This window comes from Limulus polyphemus, unplaced genomic scaffold (genome assembly GCF_000517525.1).
Source record: "Limulus polyphemus unplaced genomic scaffold, Limulus_polyphemus-2.1.2 Scaffold2807, whole genome shotgun sequence".
In the NCBI taxonomy this organism is placed as follows: domain Eukaryota; kingdom Metazoa; phylum Arthropoda; class Merostomata; order Xiphosura; family Limulidae; genus Limulus; species Limulus polyphemus.
Window position 1 is genome coordinate 66,845 of NW_013668417.1, and position 22,116 is coordinate 88,960.

General features: G+C 32.7%; 1 protein-coding gene across 1 annotated transcript in view; it reads left to right on the forward strand.

Annotated features, from left to right (window-relative positions):
* The first annotated feature begins 43 nt into the window (after nucleotides 1-43).
* LOC106467944 (signal peptide, CUB and EGF-like domain-containing protein 1) overlaps nucleotides 44-22,116 on the forward strand; it is a 34,261-nt gene continuing 12,188 nt past the window's right edge. Inside the window, exons 1-7 of the mRNA XM_022396174.1 lie at nucleotides 44-205; nucleotides 7,488-7,625; nucleotides 8,343-8,481; nucleotides 10,892-10,980; nucleotides 16,330-16,393; nucleotides 18,742-18,878; nucleotides 21,596-21,711. Of these exons, the coding sequence (XP_022251882.1) occupies nucleotides 178-205; nucleotides 7,488-7,625; nucleotides 8,343-8,481; nucleotides 10,892-10,980; nucleotides 16,330-16,393; nucleotides 18,742-18,878; nucleotides 21,596-21,711 (711 nt within the window). The 5' untranslated portion in view covers nucleotides 44-177. The remainder of the gene's footprint in view (nucleotides 206-7,487; nucleotides 7,626-8,342; nucleotides 8,482-10,891; nucleotides 10,981-16,329; nucleotides 16,394-18,741; nucleotides 18,879-21,595; nucleotides 21,712-22,116) is intronic.

Here is a 22,116-nt window from a genome sequence, read left to right on the forward strand (position 1 = left end):
AAGCATAAGAAGTGTTAAATCGGAGAGATGATCTAATGGGCATTACTTGAGAGTCAGTGGTGATGGACGTGTTTTTCAAATTGTTGAAATATTTGTTTTAATCAGATATTTTGCAATGCTTGTATTCATTATTTAAAAATATATTCTGTTTATCTAGAAATCTCAAACAAATCACTGATGACTCGACTAAATTCTAATCCACGAGGTGAGATTCTGATCCGTAGGTTATTGTTAACTTATGTGTCACTGTCAACATGTCATTGTCCTAAGTGTTTACTGCATACTGCGGGTAATTTTTGTTTAGGCCTAGGTCTACCATTGTTTAGTCTAAATTAATACTACAGTATTCCATGGTGGTCTAACCTTTGACCAGTGAACTGTGGACCAGACAATAAGTAATGATAACAGCCGAGGAGCATTTTGTGTTTTCTTTAAGTTTTAACTTAAGTTTAACTTTAATTGAAATTTATTACATGGCTGTGGTACTGGTAGTCATAAATAGTTAAATTATGACATAGTAAATTGATTTTTATATTAATGAAATAATTGTGGCGAAATACATAAATTTTCCTGCATTTAGTTAATCATTTTTCACCCACCCACCCCAATTTTTGAATGAGTTGGCTGCATGAAGTCTATGAGAAGGTACTATTTCTGAGAAAACGTTTCTTTCATTATCCAGCTTGCAATTTTTGTTCTAGTTCTAAATTCATGCATTAGTTTTGACCATGTTTATTGAATATTGGCTAATTTACAAATCTCAAGGGTTTTTTGAACTTCATAGCATGTATGACCTGCTAAGTACTTTCTAAAAGAGTTGTAATTTCATCTTTAACGTAGCTACTCTATTAATAACATAAATTTGTAGTATGCAGTTGATCATTACATTATATTTAATCTGTTTCCAGAATTTTCAGATATGAAATTAGCTCATAAGTCAATGGAGATTAAAAAGTAAATTACTATAATAAAATTACCAACATTAGTATAAAGAAAATCATTTCACATTATTTTCTTTTTTTTCAACTATATTTTTCAAAGGACTTAAACATAAACGTTTTTTTCTAAACGTTGAACGGTAATATTTCTGATCAAAAAGTGTAAGTGTATTATATTGCCCAGATAGTATCGTAAATCGTTTTATGCCACTTATTCCAAATAATGTTGTTAATCATTGAACCCTAGTACATATCCTTTTCTTGTTAGCAATGGCTCATCTTAAAAAGTCACAGTTCCCAAGGAAAAGACATTTGTACTAAAACAACAGATTTAACACTGTTAATCACTACATAAAAGCTATTTTTCCTGACCACAAAAATTAATGTACGGTGAAAATTTTGTTGTTATTAAGGAGTTTTAATCCATCTGGGAATTTTAGTTTACTATTAAAATAGTGGGATGTCTGTAGTAGTGTTTTATTATCTTAGTCAATTCCAAAATACAGAAATGGAAAATTTTATAAATTACAAAAATGTCGCTGATTGATTTCATTACAGAAAACAACTTAAGGGAAGTGAAGAGAACAAAATTATTGATGTGTATCTTATTAAAAGATCAATAAGATTATTTGAAAAATAAAATGATACTGAAATAAATTTTTAATTAACATGTTGGTTATATATCGAGAAATGCTAGCAGGAGTGAAAATTCAGTTTTCTTTTCAAAATTTGAAATTTTGGTAAATAAAAAAATAAAGATTTTATTCTGTTTTATGAAGAGGGGAAAAACAGAAAACAGCAAAATTTAATAATCTATAGCAGATTCAACAAAAATCACCATATAGTATTTTACAATCAATTTTCAAACCTACCATATTTTTCAGAATATAAGACGTACCCTTATTTTGAAGACAAAGTTTTGGAAAAAAAAAGCTACAGTTGCATTTGAAAGATAGTATATATTGTTCTAAACACAAAAGAGCTCATTTGAATCCAAGGCAAGCACTCAAAAACGATTTTGTATTTGTTAAAGTTAGGCCTGAAACGGCCTTATTCTGCTCCACATTAAACAGGGATTTTCGTGTATTTACAAGCTTTTTCACTCTCATCTATTACTATAATTTATTTTTTATTATTTAGGGAGCATTATAAATAGTTATATTTTTAAAAGAAAAAAACTACTATTGTTATAAATAACACATTCAATTGAACTAAATTATGCATGCCTATTTAAATATATTTACACATGGTTTGTGTATATCGTATATGTACATATATATTATTCATACCTTCGATGTATAGGACGCAAGCAGATTTTGACACCAAATTTTGGGGTAAAAATTTGTGTCTTATACACCGAAAAATACGGTATTTGTTGTGGTATGTTATGAAATTTTTTAACACAACTTCAGTTTGTATTAGTTTAACTGATTTTATAAATGTGACCATAAATCAATCAAGTTATTCATTCATAATTTAAAATCTCCAAACATAAATTACCAGTATCAATATGATAATTGCTGGATTTTTCTGTTGATTATTAAAATTGTTTTTTCCAAAATGGTCTTCTTACCTCTTTGCACACTGTAACTATTCCTTGCACATCTGCCTTGAGGTCTGCACACTGTAGCTATTCCTTGCACATCTGCCTTGAAGTCTGCACACTGTAACTATTCCTTGCACATCTGCCTTGAGATTTGCACACTAACTATTCCTTGTACATCTGCCTTTGAGGTTTTGAATAGTCCACTAGCCTTGAGCTATCTGCCACTAAGGCACATGTTTTTATGTGAACTGTGCTAGTGCATGATGTCATCATCATGCAACAATAGCCCTCCAACAAAAAGAGTGTGTAACATCCTCCATGCACAGTAGATCTCTATAAATACCTATGCTCAAAATTGATTTCTTTGATTTCCTCAGCACTGTTGTGAATGGATGTGCTTATCAAAGTTTAAATTTTGTTAAATTTAATGAGACTTGTGTTACCTTGATTCCAGCATTAACTTTTGTTCCTTTCATTTTATTTGGTTTAAAATTCACTTTGAAACTACATTGCCTTTCTATTACTGAGTAAATGAATAATTTGATCTGGAGAATTGTTTTAACAAAAATAAATTCACAAGTGATGGTGACTACTACCTCCTCTCATGGCTCTGGTGATGTTGCTAACACTGCCCCTATTTTGTCTGTGGCCACTAGAGTCTCATTAACTGTGGAAAATGTTTCTGCTATTGTTCAGTGTGTCATGGGTTCTTTGAATGTTTTTATTGCTGTATCTTGTTGTCCCTACATCAAAGTACATTCCTCTCTTTTTGAACCTAATCATTCTTCTCCCTATCCCTCTTCCTGAACAGTAGCCCAAGAGTTGGTGATGGGTGGTGATGACTAGCTGCCTTCCCTCTAGTCTTACACTGCTAAATTAGGGACAGCTAGCGCAGATAGCCCTCGTGTAGCTTTGCGCGAAATTCCAAAACAAACCAAACCAAACCCTCTTCCTGTTGAATTGGCCATTGCATGTTCCATTGGTGACTACCTTCCTTTGCACCCAGTCAACACAGGCTTTGTGGAGCACATCTATTTCTATTTATAGTCTTCTGGACCCAATTTGCAGCTAATTGGTGGGTCATTCAAGTTTTTACAAACAAGTTTTCTTCACTTCTCGTCTATTCCTCCTCGTCTGTTTCCTTTTCCCGTTACTTTTCTTCCTCCTCCTGATCATTGTCTTCCATATCTTAGCTGTGGTATTGGATCTTTTGGATGAGAGAGTTATCAAGAGGGTCATTTGCACCTCATCAGGGTTTTATTCTTGTCTTTTTGTTATCTCCCAAAGACTGGGGTCCCATCATCAACCTTTTTTCTCTCAACCATTATCTATTGGTTTCTCAGTTCAAGATGGAAGTGTTTCTTCTTCTCTGCAAGTCCCTTTACCTTGGATTATGGATGACCAAGGTTGATGTCTTGGACATCTTTCTACATATTATGATTGCAGTCTTCCTGATTTTATTATTTTTATTTGTTTACCAGAATCAGGTATATCAGTTTTGAGTTTTCCCTTTCAGCTCCTTATGTATCCATGAGTCATCAGAGCATTTACTCATCATGTCCACAATTTTAGATTTTGTTTCCATTATTACATGGATAACTGTCTCCTCCTCATCTCCTCTAAAAAGGTCTCTTTCTGTGGTTGCCCTCATACAGAACTGGTATCATCTCTTTCTGTATATTTATCCTACTCTTCACCTTCCCCACCTTTTTGATTTTGATTTGTGACACTCTTTATCAGATCCAATTGATAGCCCTCTTTTGGCTGGCTCAGTCTTGGTTTCCTCTTTTTTGCTGACTGGCATTTGGGACATTTCTGATTCAGTTCCAGTCACTCTTGTTACAACCTCATACGTATCTTTTTTACCCAGAGTGTTGTTCTTCATCTTCATATATGGAATTTTCCTGATCCTTTATTCATCATTCAAGTTTCTCCAACCAAATAACACTTTGAACTGGTGTATTTAAGTGTTTTACACTCACAAAACAGAAACCTATCATTCTATAGGTATTTAAAGAACTTCTAGCATTCCGCCACAATGTTTAAACAACTCTATTCATATAACACTTCTTTTATCCTATTCGTGTTGCACTTCTACTCTTACTGTCAACAAAAATGGTGTCTCTCTCACTGCTGATCCATCCACCAATTTCACCCACCAGCCCATCCTACTGTTGCCCACCTTTTTGCATTATTTATCTGGTAGTTCAACCAGGGCAACCTTATCACCTTCCTGTTGACTTTTTTTCTATGGTTCCATCTTTTCCTCCCCTTTTCTTTTGACCCTGTTCCAGTCCTTCTTCATTCATTGCCCCCCATGTTCAAATTCAAAAGTGCATGCAAACAGTAATGCATTGCCTACAGTGCCTACTGCCAATATGCCCAAACACCAAGCACATGGAAAGTGATATAATAGATACTCAATATATATAAAGTTATGCATGAGCTTAATGTATAACTTTATATATAATAGATACTCAATATATATAAAGTTATACATTAAGCTCATGCACTGTTGAAAGCTTTGAAACAAAGAAATATTTATTCACTTATCAATTTTGATAAAAGAGTTAGCACAAAGGATCACATATAAAGTGTAATAGACTTAAAATAAGATCCAAAACTGAGGCGCTTTCGAATAATGTATAAAAACAACAACTAGAAAGTTTGTTTATGATAAAGGTACTAAGACTTTCTGCCACTGTCTGTAATTTTGAACCGCTAACTACAGGGAAGACAACTGGCTGGCAGCACCACCACCATATTTTGAACTAATTTTTATCGATGAATAGTGGAATTGATTGTTATGTTATAACACCCCCATGGCTAAAAGACCAAGCACAGGTTTCAATCCCATGATTTATAGATTGCAGGTTAAGCACTTTAACCAGGCCAAAACTAGAACATCTATTCAGATAATGTGGTATTATTGTGTTAACAATACTGTTTAACTTCTCCATCCTAGCACTGGTAATGTTTTATATTTATGATGATAGTATTAGAGCTGGGCAACTAATCGGTTACCTGTGAGCTTTGACTAATTGATTAATTGAAATAATGATGAAATCAATAAATATCATGAAGAAAAATAATTAAAATTCATATTTCCACTTATTGTTGTTTTCAATAATTTCAAATATTCAAGTAATTGAAATACTTTTATTTTGAGTTCTCATTATTAATTTCAATTAATTCTAGGTTGTTCGGGTTTATCGAGTAGTGTCACAACTTACAAAAATAATCATCAAGCTTTAAAAACAGCGTAAAGAAAGTACAAACACTGTAGAAGAATGTAGTGTGTGTGCACTGTTTTTAAGCCTAATGAAAGGTACAGGCCTGAAATGTAGCACAAGTAAACACATTTTTAGTTAAATGTGCCCCAGTAACCTTCTTTAATAACTTTTCTGCACCTTAATTAAATACTGATAATAGATAATGTCATTTTGCTAGAAATAAGTCAAAATAATAGGCTTATGTTCTCTGAGTCTTTCTTCACTCTATATAGAAATTGTGATCACAATAGCAATTATCTATTTATCAGAAATTTCCTCAATGGTTTGTAACTTTTCAAGATGAGGTAAAACTTCTGTCAGCTCTTTATTCAGCACTAAGCTTTTCTTAAACAGCTTTCACTTCAAAAATTATAGAATTTTTAAAAAACATTCTTATTTCAATGAAATGAACAGGTTTGTATTGTTTTCTTCACAAGTGAAAAACTGTGTAAAATTTTAATCAAATACAATTTTTCCATAATCAATTTGGAAGATGCTTTTCACATCATCATTATTTCAATAGACAAAATATCTATTGACACCCACGTGTTAGAGAAGATCATATCTGTTTCAAACGATGAGGATGCAAATAATAAAACACCAACGTGGGGTCAGTATGACCCCATACCACCTGCTGTTAATGATTGAAAATTTGATTCTGTCGTTCTAGGTTTTATAGTAGCTTTTGTTACAACTTTATATAATTATTTTTAGAAGGGGGGCTAGCAACTCTTGATGGACTCGTGTGGGCCTCAGACACAAGATATCAATTCTATCTGCATTATACACCACTTAAGGTAGAAGTTTTGAGCTTTGACATAGTTTGGTATTATACATTTTCTAAAATACAAACCTCATTTCATGTCTTTCTTAGTCACCCTGCTTGTTTTTTCATGTCTACTTTTACCCAAGATTTTACTTTAAGAAGTTATTTGACTAACATTATAACTTTAATAATCAATATGACTAAATTGGTTTAAACTAACAAACTTTTCAAAAATTTGCAGTAATAATTTGTTTAACCATCTGTTCAGCCACAAGATTCAAGACTTTTAATAAATAGTCTAAATCTCTTCAAATCTTCAGTAACTTTAGTACAGTTTGAAATACCCAGTATTGATATCATCTGCTTATTCAACCAATTTACTTGTTATTCTTATTACCTTTAACCTTGGGTTTTTTTTAGTCTGTGCATTGTGAGAAAATATGAGAGATGTAATTTCATACATTTATTACACTTGAGAAATTAGGACTTAATCATACAAAATATTTCAACTCAATCTTAGTTCTTTTGTGTTACTGTAAACAAAAGTTATTTTAACCCTTGGAATTCTGAACATTTAGAAGTTCTGAACATTTGTACATTTCTGTATTGTATGTAGATGGTAACGACTACATTATACTAGTTTTTAACATTGTAACATTTTAGTTTGAAAAGGAGATCTATAAATTGTTATGTGACCATGTCAATTGATGATCAAAGTGGATGATCAAATGTTTCCTGATCTTGAAACCCCGATGTTTATTTTGATGTAGAGGTATCCTTTCAGCTTTTATGATTCTCCAGGATTAGGCTGTGCTCAGGAAATATTTGTAAATGAAATATTACTATACTTTTAATTTTTAGTCCTAATCAATGTAGGTACCTTGCTTTGATCAGAAGATATTAATAATTCTAACATAGAGATGAAAGAGGTTTTCAGTTAAAAATTGTCTGTTTGTTTATTTCAGGGTATGTCATCGTGGTCAAGTTATTACTTTTGTTAGGTACTTTTTGTGGAAGAACTGTTGGTGATAATCAGACTTTCTGTCCCAAATATCTTGTGGAGAAATGTATAGACTGTCCAGCAGGAACTTTCCAAAGTCTGAGTATGTGAGACTTGGTTTCCACAAATATTCATCAGTAGAAAGTTTAATTTCTTTTTAAAATATGACAAGAACAAAAGGAATGGTATTATAACTGGCCCAAAAATATTAATTAATTAGGGTAAAGCACTTCATGTTTGTATTATTATTATTATTGAGTCACTGTTCCTTTTGTTTTTATTATCTTGAAAATGGGCTGTTTTAACCTAATTAACATTAAAAGGTGATAAATCAATACATCCAGACATACATTATGTATAGTATATTTAGTGCTTAGTCTAAATCTCAAAGAAAATTTGTAGATTTGTTAATTTACAATGTCTAAATTTAATACTTCATAATCACCCCATGGTGTTTTACACCTCATTAAATTTATATTTGGCCTGGCATGGCCAGGTAGTTAGGGCACTTGAATTGCAATCTACTGGTCATGGGTCTGAATCTTCATCTCACTAAACATGCTCACTCTTTCAGCTGTGAGGGCATTATAATGTGATGTTCAGTCCTATTATTCATTGGTAAAAGAGTAGCCCAAGAGTTGGTGATGGGTGGTAATGACTAGCTGAATTCCGTCTAGTCTGTCACTTCTTGTAGCTTTGTGCAAAATTCAAAATAAACCAAACCAAATATATATTTTCTTTTAGTTAATTAATTTAAATGATTTAGATTTCTAAACTTGCAGGGGGTTTGTTATAACCACTTTTTACCTCCTGTTTATAGCCTCAGATCTTTGTCTATGCTGTCCATCTAATGGCCAGTGTCCTGGAACAGAATATTGCATGGATTGTCCTCCTGGCCAGTTCCAGAACAAATCAAGAGCAACCACCTGTAATCTGTGTCATGCAGGCACCTTTTGCAAGTGAGTACCTGAAAAAATTGTTTAATATATAGTTTGTAGTTCTGTATTCATAATGTTTTTGTTTTTTCTGCCAGGTATATCACGTTGATAGACACACTTCACCTCACTCATACATGTTCATTGTACTTTAATTATTTTGTCAGAATAAATAACATAAGTTAGAAAACTGAATGAACAGAAAGAGATACTTTGATCATTTTTTATTATTATTATTGTGAGCTTTTATGATTGAAGTAAACAGGCTGGCTTTCTCATTCAATTGTTTTTTATGTTTTTGTAAATCTTCTTAAATGTTGGCCCGGCATGGCAATCTGAGGGTCGCGGGTTTTGATTCTCTGTCCCACAAAACATGCTAGCTCTTTCTGCTGTGGGAGCATTATAATGTTTTTACCTGGTTGCACGAAATTCCAAACAAACAAACCTTAAATGTTGCTCATCTAGTGATGCACAGATAACCCATTGTGTAGCTTTGTGCTGAATTCCAAACAAACAAACATCTAATTGTTGTACAGCATTCAAGATTAGCAAAAGTACTACCCCATATTTGGAAACATTAACATCATCCACCTACAGGTCTGTAATGTTTCTGGTGATGTTCTTAGACTACTAGACTGTTGAACACCTATGAAAGTGTAATGTTGTATGGCAATCAGGTCATTTCATTCTTGTACACTTCAGATTGACAATAAATGAGAAATCACATTTGGAGCATTACTTACGATGCAGTTTTAACCCTCTCACACAAAGCTATGTCGATCTTCTTCTGTCTTTTGAGCATTGCTAAAAAAGTTTCAAAATCCGTGCACCAGTCTATATACCCCATCAATTTCCTGCCATTTCTGAACATGTACGTATCAATTGACTACTAGTATTGCACCACCTATATTGGTGCAACCAGCTCCCTCTGCTATTCCTGCTCAATCCTCACTTTCAAGATTTGGCAGGCTACAAAATAAAAACACTGGCAGGTGGGAAGAAGGGTGGTAAGAACCTGTCAGAAATACACTTTCAGTGTAAGAAAAATGTTAACTTCTGGCACAGTCTTACATCCTCTCACACAAAGCTAGAATCCCACTTTGTGACCACCCAGAATGAACAGGTATGGTATGAGATGAAAATTAAGCACACTTGTGGGGTACAGCACTACTTCTGGAACAGGTGTGCTCTTTGCCCTTGAAGTAGGAACTTAATCTGATACGGGTTTGTGAACATACATACCTAATTCTGTGCACATCCTTTTTATCCCCTCATCTGTCCGGTTGAGGTCAACATCCTAATGCCAATTGTGAACATACATACCTAATTCTGTGCACATCCTTTTTATCCCCTCAACCAGACAGATGAGGTTCCATAACTCATCCTTGGCATTAGGATGTTGAGGATAAAAAAAAAATTCTAACATAATGTATCATATGACAACATAAACACGGTAGCTAGAGCATGTGGACCGTGTTATATATATGCTTAGAGGGCAGAAGAAGATCGAGATAGCCTTGTATAAGCTTCTGAAGGTAAGTACCTATCGGAAATATATTTTCATTGAAAGAAAAAGTTAACTTTGGTTATACTTTGTACAACAGTTTCTGTAATTAAGTAGAAAATAATAATGTTTTCAGCAATATACACAAAAGTATTTTCATAAGTAATTATTATGGGATATGCATAAATCAGTTATGTTATTTGTCCTACCCTTTGTATGCGTTGTGAACAGTTGTTTTTTTATACTACTGTTTTTAGTACAGAGGATAATTTGCTTCGAAAACTTTGCATAGCAGTTGAAAAAATCTGTACAACACTTTACCATCATGTGTCTAACATGCTATCTTGGGTATGTGCAATCCAGAAAAACAATACTGCATCAAATTGCTTGATTCTTGAGAATAGCATTCAAAAGACTATTTATTTTCTGTGAAAAAATATTTTAATGGTATAATTAGTATTGCTATGAATTCTTAACCTTTCAAATACTACTGTACAATGTCTTTTCCATAGTTATAACATAGTTCTGTGTATTTAATTTATTTCAGTTTTGTTTATATTTTGATACTTGTGTAAAACATTGATAAAATTTATGGACCTACTAATTCTCAGTTTTCAGCTAATTTTCATCAATTACTGTCAAGCATAAAAACTTGTGAATTTTAAAAACGATCCTTATCACCAACTTGTGTTTGTTATTTGATTGGATTTGAAAAAAAAACATATCTACGCTTAAGTAAAAAATTAAAGTTGTATTTTCTCTAGTATGAACTGATGAACAAAAACAGGTGATTTCCAATAACATATGTATTAAAAATATATAATAGTGGATTTGATGAAGAGGTTAACATGTATGAGGTTTTTCTCAGTTTATAGTACAAGAAATTCAGATGAAATGTATTCCATGCAATTTTGTTTCTTTGTTAAGCAGCACTACTGGTTGCACAAGCTGTCAGCCATGTTCCTCGGGATCGTATAGTTCTCTTCCAGGGTCATTAACCTGTGTTCCCTGTTCTGTTGGTAAGTTAATAACATAAAGATTGTAAAGCAACTGTCAGCCATAGTCTTCAGGACCATATATTTCTGTTTTAGGGTCATTAACATGTGTTCCCTGTTCTGTGGGTAAGTTAATAACATAAAGCTTCTAAAGCAACTGTCAGCCATGGTCTTCAGGATCATATATTTCTGTTTTAGGGTCATTAACATGTGTTCCCTGTTCTGTGGGTAAGTTAATAACATAAAGATTCTACACCAGTTGTCAGCCATGGTCTTCAGGATCATATATTTCTGTTTTAGGGTCATTAACATGTGTTCCCTGTTCTGTGGGTAAGGTAATAACATATAAACTCTACACCAGTTGTCAGCTATGGTCTTCAGGATCATATATTTCTGTTTTAGGGTCATTAACATGTGTTCCCTGTTCTGTGGGTAAGGTAATAACATAAAGATTCTACACCAGTTATCGGCCATGTTCCTCGGGATCGTATAGTTCTGTTCCAGAGTCATTAACCTGTGTTCCCTGTTCTGTTGGTAAGTTAATAACATAAAGATTCTACACCAGTTGTCAGCTATGTTCATCAAGATACTTTAATAGTATTCCCGGTATATCAGTCTGTGTTATTCTCTTGATATATGTATACCACAACATGCGAAATATGCCTTTCAGAATTAGGGGGTTAATGGGTCCAAATAACAAGAAAAATAATTTCTGGGATTAATAATTTCAAAATATTTTTGTATATTCTAGGATTCTTATGAAACATTAGAATAACAGGCTAATTTTGTCTCAACTTGTGGTTTGACAGGGTATATTTATCTTTATTACAGTTACACTTCTGTATGATGAAAAGACTGATTTTAGCTAACAGAAGAGCTACAAGAATATACCAGAAAGGCCTAAAGAATATTTTAATGACTACATATAAAAAAACATTTTGTAATCCTCTGTACCTGTGGAACCGAGGAGTAGTGTAGTGTAAGATAAGGCACAATAAGATTGCTTGTGTAAATAACAGGTTATAGTTAGTGTAAGATAAGGCACAGTAAGATCGCTTGTGTAAATAACAGGTTATAGTTAGTGTAAGATAAGGCACAGTAAGATCGCTTGTGTAAATAACAGGTTATAGTTAGTGTAAGATAAGGCACAGTAAGATCACTTGTGTAAATAACAGGTTATAGTTAGTATAAAATAAGGCACAGTAAGATCGCTTGTATAAATAACAGGTTATAGTTAGTGTAAGATAAGGCACAGTAAGATCACTTGTGTAAATAACAGGTTATAGTTAGTGTAAAATAAGGCACAGTAAGATCGATTGTGTAAATAACAGGTTATAGTTAGTGTAAGATAAGGCACAGTAAGATCGCTTGTGTAAATAACAGGTTATAGTTAGTGTAAGATAAGGCACAGTAAGATCACTTGTGTAAATAACAGGTTATAGTTAGTGTAAAATAAGGCACAGTAAGATCACTTGTGTAAATAACAGGTTATAGTTAGTATAAAATAAGGCACAGTAAGATCGCTTGTGTAAATAACAGGTTATAGTTAGTGTAAGATAAGGCACTTAAGTAACACAGTAAGATCACTTGTGTAAATAATAGGTTATAGTTAGTGTAAAATAAGGCACAGTAAGATCGATTGTGTAAATAACAGGTTATAGTTAGTGTAAGATAAGGCACAGTAAGATGAGTTTTTCACACCAATCCAGTTGGTTTTCATAAAATGATCACTAATATGAGTTTTTCACACCAGTTCAGTGGGTTTTCATAAAATGATCAGTAATATGAGTCAGTTACATGTACCAATTCAGAATTGTTATAAAATAATCAGTAGTATTAAAAAGTTAGTGAAAAAAACTAACCTTAATGGAATGAATTTTGAGTTTGATAAGAAAATATTGGGAAGTTCAAAGAACAATAAAGTTTGTGGGGCAGATAATATTTCCCAAGGATTTTGAAGGAGGTTACAGATTGGATATGTGAGCCACTTGCTACTATTTCTATTTATTTCTGGCAGTTATTTGGATTTAAAAATAATTATTTACAAAGAAATAATTACTAATCAGGGGTGCTCGAAGATTAAGCAATCCTCCTTCACCCCACGCGTGGACTAGGAGTATGGGCTTAAATTGAGAAACAGGAAATTAATGCAAACAAGCTGTGTAAACTTAAAAAGGTAAACGTAAAAAGTGAAGAGTGAAATAATATGACAGATAAACATTAGAGAATATTTTATAACAGTTATTCTGTGAAAACCCTCTGAAAGTAGAGTAAATGGCCAATATGAGACAGAAGGCACTATTTTTTTGTAAGTTTTTGAATAGTGGGCAGGTGCCAGAGGGTTGGAATTTGGATAATATTACTGCTTCTTTTTTTTTTAAGGGAGGTGATAAAAATTATCCCAGTAATTGTAGGCCTATTAGTCTTACATCATTTGTGGGAAAAGTTTTTGAAATTTTGGTAAAAGATACTTTGCAAAGTAATTCAACCAAGCTTAGAATTTTATTGGATAGTCAGCATGGTTTCACTAAGGGAAAAATCTTACCTTACAAATATTTTGACATTCTTTGGAAAGGTTACGGCTTATGTAAGGGGGGTAGATTTGATGTATCTGGATTTTCAGAAAGCATTTGACAAGGTACTACATAAAAAGTTTGTAAGAAAATTCTCTCTCTATAGGTGTGGGGGATAAGTTAGCTAACTGGATAAAAGAGTGGTTGAATGGAAGAAAGCAGAGGGTTGTAATAAATGGAGTTCAGTCAAACTGGATTAATGTCACAAGTGGGGTACCTCAGGGCTCAGTCTTAAGACCTTTGCTCTTTTTGATTTATATCAATGACATGAATAAATGGTCAATAAATTACTTAAATTTGTTTATCATATTATGGTTGTAGATATTGCTGGCTGTGAGGAGGATGCTACTGCTTTACAAAAGGACTTAGATCATTGAGTGAGTTTGGCAAATAAATGGCAGATGGGTTTTAATTATAATAAATACAAAATAATGTGTGTGAGTTATAAATTGAATTATAAGTATAATTTGGATGGGAATAACCTTAACAGTGTTATGAAGAAAAGGGATCTTTTGTAGTGATTGATCAGCCTCTTAAGCCATTTAAGCAGTATGGTGTTACTAGTGGTAAGGCAAATAGGATTTTAGGTTGTATCTAAAGAAATATTGAATACAAGTTTAAGTAGGTTATAATTTCATTGTATAGGTCAGTGGATGGGCTACATCTGGTGCATTGTGTTTAGTCTTGAGCTTTTAGCCTCAGTAAGGACATTGAGTTCCTGGAAAGGGTTCAGAGGAGGGTTACTAGAATGGTGCCTGGGATGGAAGGATTGTCATATGAGGAGAGGTTAAGATCTCTGAAATTGTTTTCTGTTGAAAAAAGAAGAGTGTGAGTGGATCTGTTTGAGGTGTTTAAGATTGTTAAGGGAATTGATAGTGTTGATGCATGATCTTTTTCATACTTAATGGTGAGAATAGTAGGACTAGAGGACATAAATATAAATTTTGGCAGGGTAAGAGTCATCTTTAGATAAGACATTTTTATTTTTCTAACAGGGTGGTTGGCCTTAGGATGTTGTGGAGGCTGTAAATTTAAGTGAGTTTAAGAGAAAGCTTGATAACTATATGCCTGATAAGGGCTGGATTTGAGGTGTTTTTTTTTTATTTGTTTTTAACAGTTTTAGTTTAGAGGATGGGACAGTTGAGATGTTCCAATAGGTCTCTAGTTGTTCCTAAATATTTGTTATGTTAATGAAGTATAAGAAGAATTGAACTTAGAGAAATTAGTTTTGACACATTTGTTTGTCCTTTTCAGTCTTATATTGTCTTCTAGCAGGAAAAATTGCCAATAACACACTCACGTGTTCTTGGAACTTCAAATTCCCTTAAGGACACAGATGGTCAGAGAGATGTTTGACCTAAAGTGATCTTGGAGTTGTTTTAAACTTGGCATGCTTTTGACTAAACAGCCTTTGAAGATTCTCCTTCCATTTTTTCTGCCATGAGACTGAAGAGGACACATGAATGTTTCAAGACTAGTTTCTTTAATTTCAAGTTTTCTGTTGTTCTTCAGTTGGTTATGATTGTTTTTCTCTAACCTTTTAACTGCTACACATGGTATTGTATTAGTCCAATACAATCTCTAATATTAATCTATCACATCATTTCAGAGGGTTTTCACAGAATAACCACTGTTATAAAATATTCTCTAATGTTTATCTGTCATATTATTTCAGAGGGTTTTCACAGAATAACTGCTGTTATAAAATATTCTTTAATATTTATCTGTCATTATTTCAAAGGGTTTTCACAGAATAACTGCTGTTATAAAATATTCTCTAATGTTTATCTGTCATATTATTTCTGAGGGTTTTCACAGAATAACTGTTATAAAATATTCTCTAATGTTTATCTGTCATATTATTTCAGAGGGTTTTCACAGAATAACTGCTGTTATAAAATATTCTCTAATGTTTATCTGTCATTATTTCAGAGGGTTTTCACAGAATAACTGCTGTTATAAAATATTCTCTAATGTTTATCTGTCATATTATTTCAGAGGGTTTTCACAGAATAACTGCTGTTATAAAATATTCTCTAATGTTTATCTGTCATATTATTTCAGAGGGTTGATGTGTAAAATAACTAGTAATGATTGGGTTCACAAAGTAATTTACCTTAAGGCATAATTACATTTTCTTGTGTGTAAATAAGATTTCTTTATGAGAAGGAAAAGTGACAAGGATTATGTCTCATGTTAGCTGCATAGTAGTAAATCAACCACTCACTAGTCAACAGAGGTTTGTATTAATAAATTGTTTTAAGAAAAAAAAAGAGGTTTATGAAAGAGAACCATAAAGTCCAGTCTTTCTGTAAAGCAGATTTTTTTATAATTTTTCTAATGTAACTTCTATTTTAAGATGTTACATGTGACACAATGCTATTATCAAATGAAGCTTACGAAAAGTTGTCATAATTTTGTGTGATGTAATTGTCAGTTGGTTGTTTAAAGCACGAAAACAATAACTTACAAAAAGTAATTATTGAATTAAGGTTTTTGTAAAAAAATTGAAGTTTGTTATAAACCCATTAGAGAAAGGGTTCATCATATTATTTATAGTTTTTTTGTTTTTTTTCAGATGTGAGGTTATTGGTATTTCTGTCAGTAGTTTTTGTATTGTTTTGATGGTTTAGTAATTTTACATTTTCAACTGGTTGGGTAATTAGTTTCCATTCAGTGTTTTAACTTCACCAACTATTATTTTAGCTTGCCATTCAGAAGTACTTTTACAAGTTTTCATAATTTCTTTGGTTCTAAACTAGAGAAAAAAATATTTAGATACTAAATTTGTCTCTTATAGGCTTTTACCAACCAATAAGAGGATCTTCAGAGTGTATCAAGTGTCCTCCAGGAACAGAAACTATGTGAGTATTTTTAAGCTCTTATCTTCTCTAATACTTTCATGTAAGATCCATGTATAGGTTTGAAGACTTAGGGTATATACTTACATCAGTGATATAAGTGTTAGGGTATATACTTACATCAGTGATATAAGTGTTAAGGTATATACTTACATCAGTGATATAAGTGTTAGGGTATATACTTACATCAGTGATATAAGTGTTAGGGTATATACTTACATCAGTGATATAAGTGTTAGGGTATATACTTACATCAGTGATATAAGTGTTCAGGGTATATACTTACATCAGTGATATAAATGTACTAACTGAACTGACATTCTACTGCCTCAAGTTGTTTCTTTTTTTGTTGTAAATTATTACAAATAGAAAATGTATATAAGGGTTGTTGCAAAATAAAACACAGTTTTTTCCACGAAGTAATGATGAACTCGGTAGGACCGCGAATATCATCACTCATGAGAAAACGTCATTTCAACGTACTATTTGGTGATTGAGTCTTCGAATTTCATTTTTTGCAAAACTTTTGAATCATGGTGCTCACTAGAACTCGGGTTCGTGTTGCATGTGCTGCTTTCGGGATGGCTCAGAAACTAGTTGCAGACATGCTCCGAGGATTCAAGCCTTCCAATTGACACATTGCAATGGCAGATTTGAAAAATCCAATTACCGCTTCAAAAGTTTCAGAATTGTTGAATTTGAAAAAGTGGTCCGTGAAAAAAATGGTGGAATGTGGACTGAAAACTCTCCAGATTTAAATCGTGCCAAAAATGACAGAGCTTTTGTTCAACAATGTACAGAATAAATGTTGGAAACTTTGCCTGAATGCGAGAGACACAAACGTGAAACCTTGATTCGTGCTCTCAATGATGTGCTCACAGAAACAGCCAAAAAAACAGACATGTTTGTTGCATTGCTGAAATCTTTTGCAAATCGATTAAAATTTGTGCATGAGAACAATGGTGGCCTAATCAAGCAATATTGATACTTGGAATTACTTTTTTGATTGAATTAAAATCTTATTTTACTTTGTTATGATCTCAGGGAAAAGTTTGATTTATTTTGCAACACCTCTTATATCCATATTTGTTCCACGGTATTACAAAACTAAAAACAATACAATTTACTAAAGTATATATGACACAGTTGTAAACTCTGGACAGGATAAACCGTATACTGAAGTGATAGACTGGTGTTCCTGACATATTGAAAATAATATGATTTAATTCCAAATATATAAAAACACAAAATCTCTGGGCAGTCTATAAGAATGATAAAATTAAAACACTCATACAGCAGTCTGACATTCAGAACACATAATCCTTTACCATTGCACCTAGAGAAAAGGCTGTAGAGTTCTAGATGTGCAGTCTGAGTTCTTTTTTTACCCAAACTCAACTGCTTCATCTCATATCTATAAAACTTTGCATTAAAGATTAACTAATCCCAGCAAAAAAGTAATCACGTAATTATAAAGTGTTTCTAAACAACACAACAAATATTCGTCAAGCTGGTAATTGAGGCATGCAATGTATGTGTGTGTGTGTCTGTATTTATAAATTATAATAATTAAATTATCTGGAGGTTATAAAGATTTCACATGTGCAATTTGAAAGTTTTCTGATGCATTCTGTTTTCTGTATTTATAAATTATAATAATTAAATTATCTGGAGGTTATAAAGATTTCACATGTGCAATTTGAAAGTTTTCTGATGCATAAAAGTATTTTTAATCTTAAAATCAAAATTATTTCGTATTTTGGATAGTCACATGCAAAGAGAAAAATGCCTTATTGTGGTTTGCCAAATGGAAAATCTGTTATTAAAACCAAAACAACTTTTATGAAGTTTAAATACACAGGCCTGTGTTATTATTTTTTGAATTAAGCTGTTCATTACTAGCCTGTGTATTTTGCATATGAAAGCCTTGTAATGTTTACTGATAATCTGCAAAACTTCATGAAGATATTCCTACAAATTTTAAAGTTACAGCATGAAAACTATAACAAGCACAAAATGGTTATGAGTTTGGCCCCAGATACTTAGTCTGTGCTGAAAGAGTTAAACCCAGGTCTTTTCCTGAACAAAAAAGTTCCTTCCTTTCTCGACTGCTGAATGGCAGCAATTTTTCCTAATTGGAGGTTATGTTGCTTAAAATACAAAATCCTTCTTTACCTACATACTTGATGTACGTACATCATTAATGTAAGTTAATAACACCAGCAATTGAAATGTCTTATGTGTTTAAAAAATATTCTTCCTTATTGTAAAAGCTGTAACTTGTAAAAAGTACTTGTAATCAGTAAATAAACTCAAATGAAACTCTTCAGTCAAACACTTTTGTTTTGTAGGTATTTAGGCCAGAGAAATTGTAAAAACTGTCGGAAAGGTCATTTTAAAAACGACAGCATGACACTGTGTCACCCTTGTCCTGGAGGTCAAGAAACAAAGGAAGAAGGAAAATATAACTGCACGTCATGCAAGCCAGGTGAAGCATTACTATTGTATGTTATTTTTCAAGACAATAGATACGAGATCATAAAGTATTACCTTATAAACCTCTTAAGCAAATTCCATTATTTTATCTTTTTTTACATAGTAAATGTGATTTCAGAAAAGTTTAATACTTTAGGTGTGTACTTTTTTTTTTCAGCCAAATCATGCTCAATGTCATTAACAGATAATTTAGGTTCAGAGTCAGAATCATCGTCAATTGTCTTGGCAAGTGTAAAAACACTGGAGTTAATTAATGCCATTTTAGGTCTGCTTTCTCATAAACAACTTTCAACCAAGAGTATAACCTTTTTTTGTTGTTGTTGTGGTTTGTTTGATTGTTTTATGCAAAATACACCATGTTGGATACGTATCAGCAGCTAAATCATCATCCGTGCTGATGAAGCTTTGTCTATTGATTTTGTGTGCTTAATTCACTCTGGAGAGAAAAGGGAGAGTAAAGCTCCAAAAAAAGAATGCCAGGTCAGATGGCAAAGGATACTGGTCTCACATTGCCAGAGGAAGTAAAAAGGGCTATGTTTGAATATCTTGATCACTTTAATCAAGAATTGGAGATTCGTTCTAAGACAATGGATCAAATGCTATCAATCTTTGCTGTTATTCAGCCAAACACATTGGTTGCTGGAACAGAAGAAGAACTTTGGAAGTATATTCGAAATTCTACACAGATTTTTGATGAATTCTCTGATGAAGATATCATTGTGGAAATTGGATGAATTCAGAGGCATTTGGAAGCTGCCAAAATGGACAGCATTACAGTTTCTGGCGTTCATTTTGAAATGGGATTTTTGTGAATCTCTGCCAAGCTTGTCACTGTGTTTGAGATTCTTTTTCACTGTCTGTGTGTCTATTGCTTCATGTGAAAGAAGTTTATAAGAACTGAAATTGATAAAAAATTTCTTTCCCTCAACCTTGAGTCAGACAAGATTGACAAATCTGGCTTTTAATTGAACATAAATGGTGAATTTTGGTGAGGTCATTGATCAATTTGCAGAAATTAAGGCCCAAAAGCAGAGACTGTAAATCCTCTCTATTTACTTTTGAATAATAGGCTTAGTGTTGAGACTGGATTTTCTGTGTTTTTTGTATAAAATAAAATGCGATATTACCTGTTCATGGAATTTTTAATGTCCTACATTTTCTTATTTCAGATTTGCTTATGACAGTACTGTACTGTTTAAAAATCTTCTTGCAAACATAATGTATTTTCCTGTGTATTTAAATTTAAAATTATTTATGGGGGGGTGCCAAAGGAAGGGTTCACGCCGGGTGCCAAACAATACAGGTACGCCCCTGACTACTAGTGATAATCTTAACATTTTAACATAATCATAACACCAGTAGTATGTTTAGTATTAGGTATCAAACATTTTGTGTACTCTATAGAGTGTTGAGTATGTTATATTAAAATGTTTTGGAGCCTCCCTGCATCATTACAGTCCAAAACCAAGTCATGCTCTATCTGACAGCCATACATCTGGACGATAGCTCTTCAGTGTCATTTCCATTGCAAAAAGGCTCCATCATAAGACTTTCATATCCAAAGCACACCAATCCTACCTGTTTATTTTACATGTGATCCATCTAGTATACAAGTAGAATAGTTTCCAGGTAACATGACAAATATGTTATCATGTGGAATAGTGTGAATACTTGTTTCATCCTCCAGCTGCCTGAGGTACATGATGTTGAACAGGAGATATTACTGGAAGCCTTATCTTTATGTACAAAGTTTGTATTTATGTCTGCTTTTCTGATTCCTAACTTGCTCCTGCCACAATATTTAAGAATAGTCACGAATTTCTTCAAAAAACATTTTGTAAAATGCTGTGTACCGCTTTTGAAAATTTGTTTTTATCCATTGATTGGTAAAAAATGACGTAATACTTATTCAAGTTATAAAAAAAGATATTTGCTTCATCAAGTGTCACCATGTACTGCCATTTTACCCCAGCTAAATGCCATTCATACATTTTACTGTAGTTGGTCTGGTTTTCCTCGATATATAGTGGAAGCAGTTTATGTATATGTAATTTGTACTGCTTTTGTAGACAGGGGGGCCCTTCATCAGTATATTTTATAATGTTGATTGGGACAAGTGGTTAGCTTTTTTCACTGACCGATTTGTTCATGGAGACACTGCACTTTCTTTAACACAGCTAGAGTACAACTTCTTGTAGGTCTCTTTCTAGGTGTTCCTGGTACCCCAAATTGATCCATATTTCTTTGTTTTTCAATGGCACTAAGTACAAGGGATATCTCCATCTTGGAAGCTCTAAATCTCTGAATACATCTTTATGACCTGAGTTTATGAATATTCTGACTCGGAAAGGGATGTTATACACCCTTTTCAAAAGCAATCAATTTTCAGTGGTATCACACTACCTGTAAAATTCTAAGCAATGTTAGAATGAAGCTGTGATACTTGCAGTTAAATTGACTTTACAACAGCTGTGGTTGTGACATGACTTACTATATTCAAAATCTTTTTAATATAACATCTGTAATTTTGACTGTTGATAATAATCTTTGTATTTTAGAGCATGATTATGATATCAGCAGTATGTATTGTAATTACATATGTGACATATTTTTGACTACTCTAATTTTGATTATTTGTGATAATCTTAGTATGTTATAAAATATATTATTTGTAACTTCTATTTGTGCACATTGTATTTCTATCTGTAGGTTATCACAAAGAACTCGAAGGAGAACACATGTGCTATCCATGTGAGTTGGGTACTTACACTCTGCTTTATGGCTCCACTAGTTGCACATCTTGTCCTTCAGGATTTTTTTGTCCTGTAAGTGGTGGAACATGTTTTCATCTTGATTATTAGTTTCAACATTAAATTAAGATTATTAATTTTGATTTTCAGTGGAAAAGTGTTCTGTATTTTCACTTAGTAAAATAATAGTTCTAGTTTCAGTCAGTTTTGTGACAGTGTTTGTTTTTTCTTACATTATTAACTAATTAAAAACTGTCATGTTAGGGAATACAATTGACAGCAAAACTGCTTTAAATACTGTCAGATCCATTCTAGTCTTTTGTTAACCTGTCATCAATAACACAGGCCTGCAAATTTAAACTTCATAAAAGTTGTTTGGTTTTAATAATGATTTTCCATAAGTCAGCTACACAGATTTTGAAAATATTAATTTTTTCAATTACATAATCAGAGATGAAAGTCTTCCGGATATATCCGGAA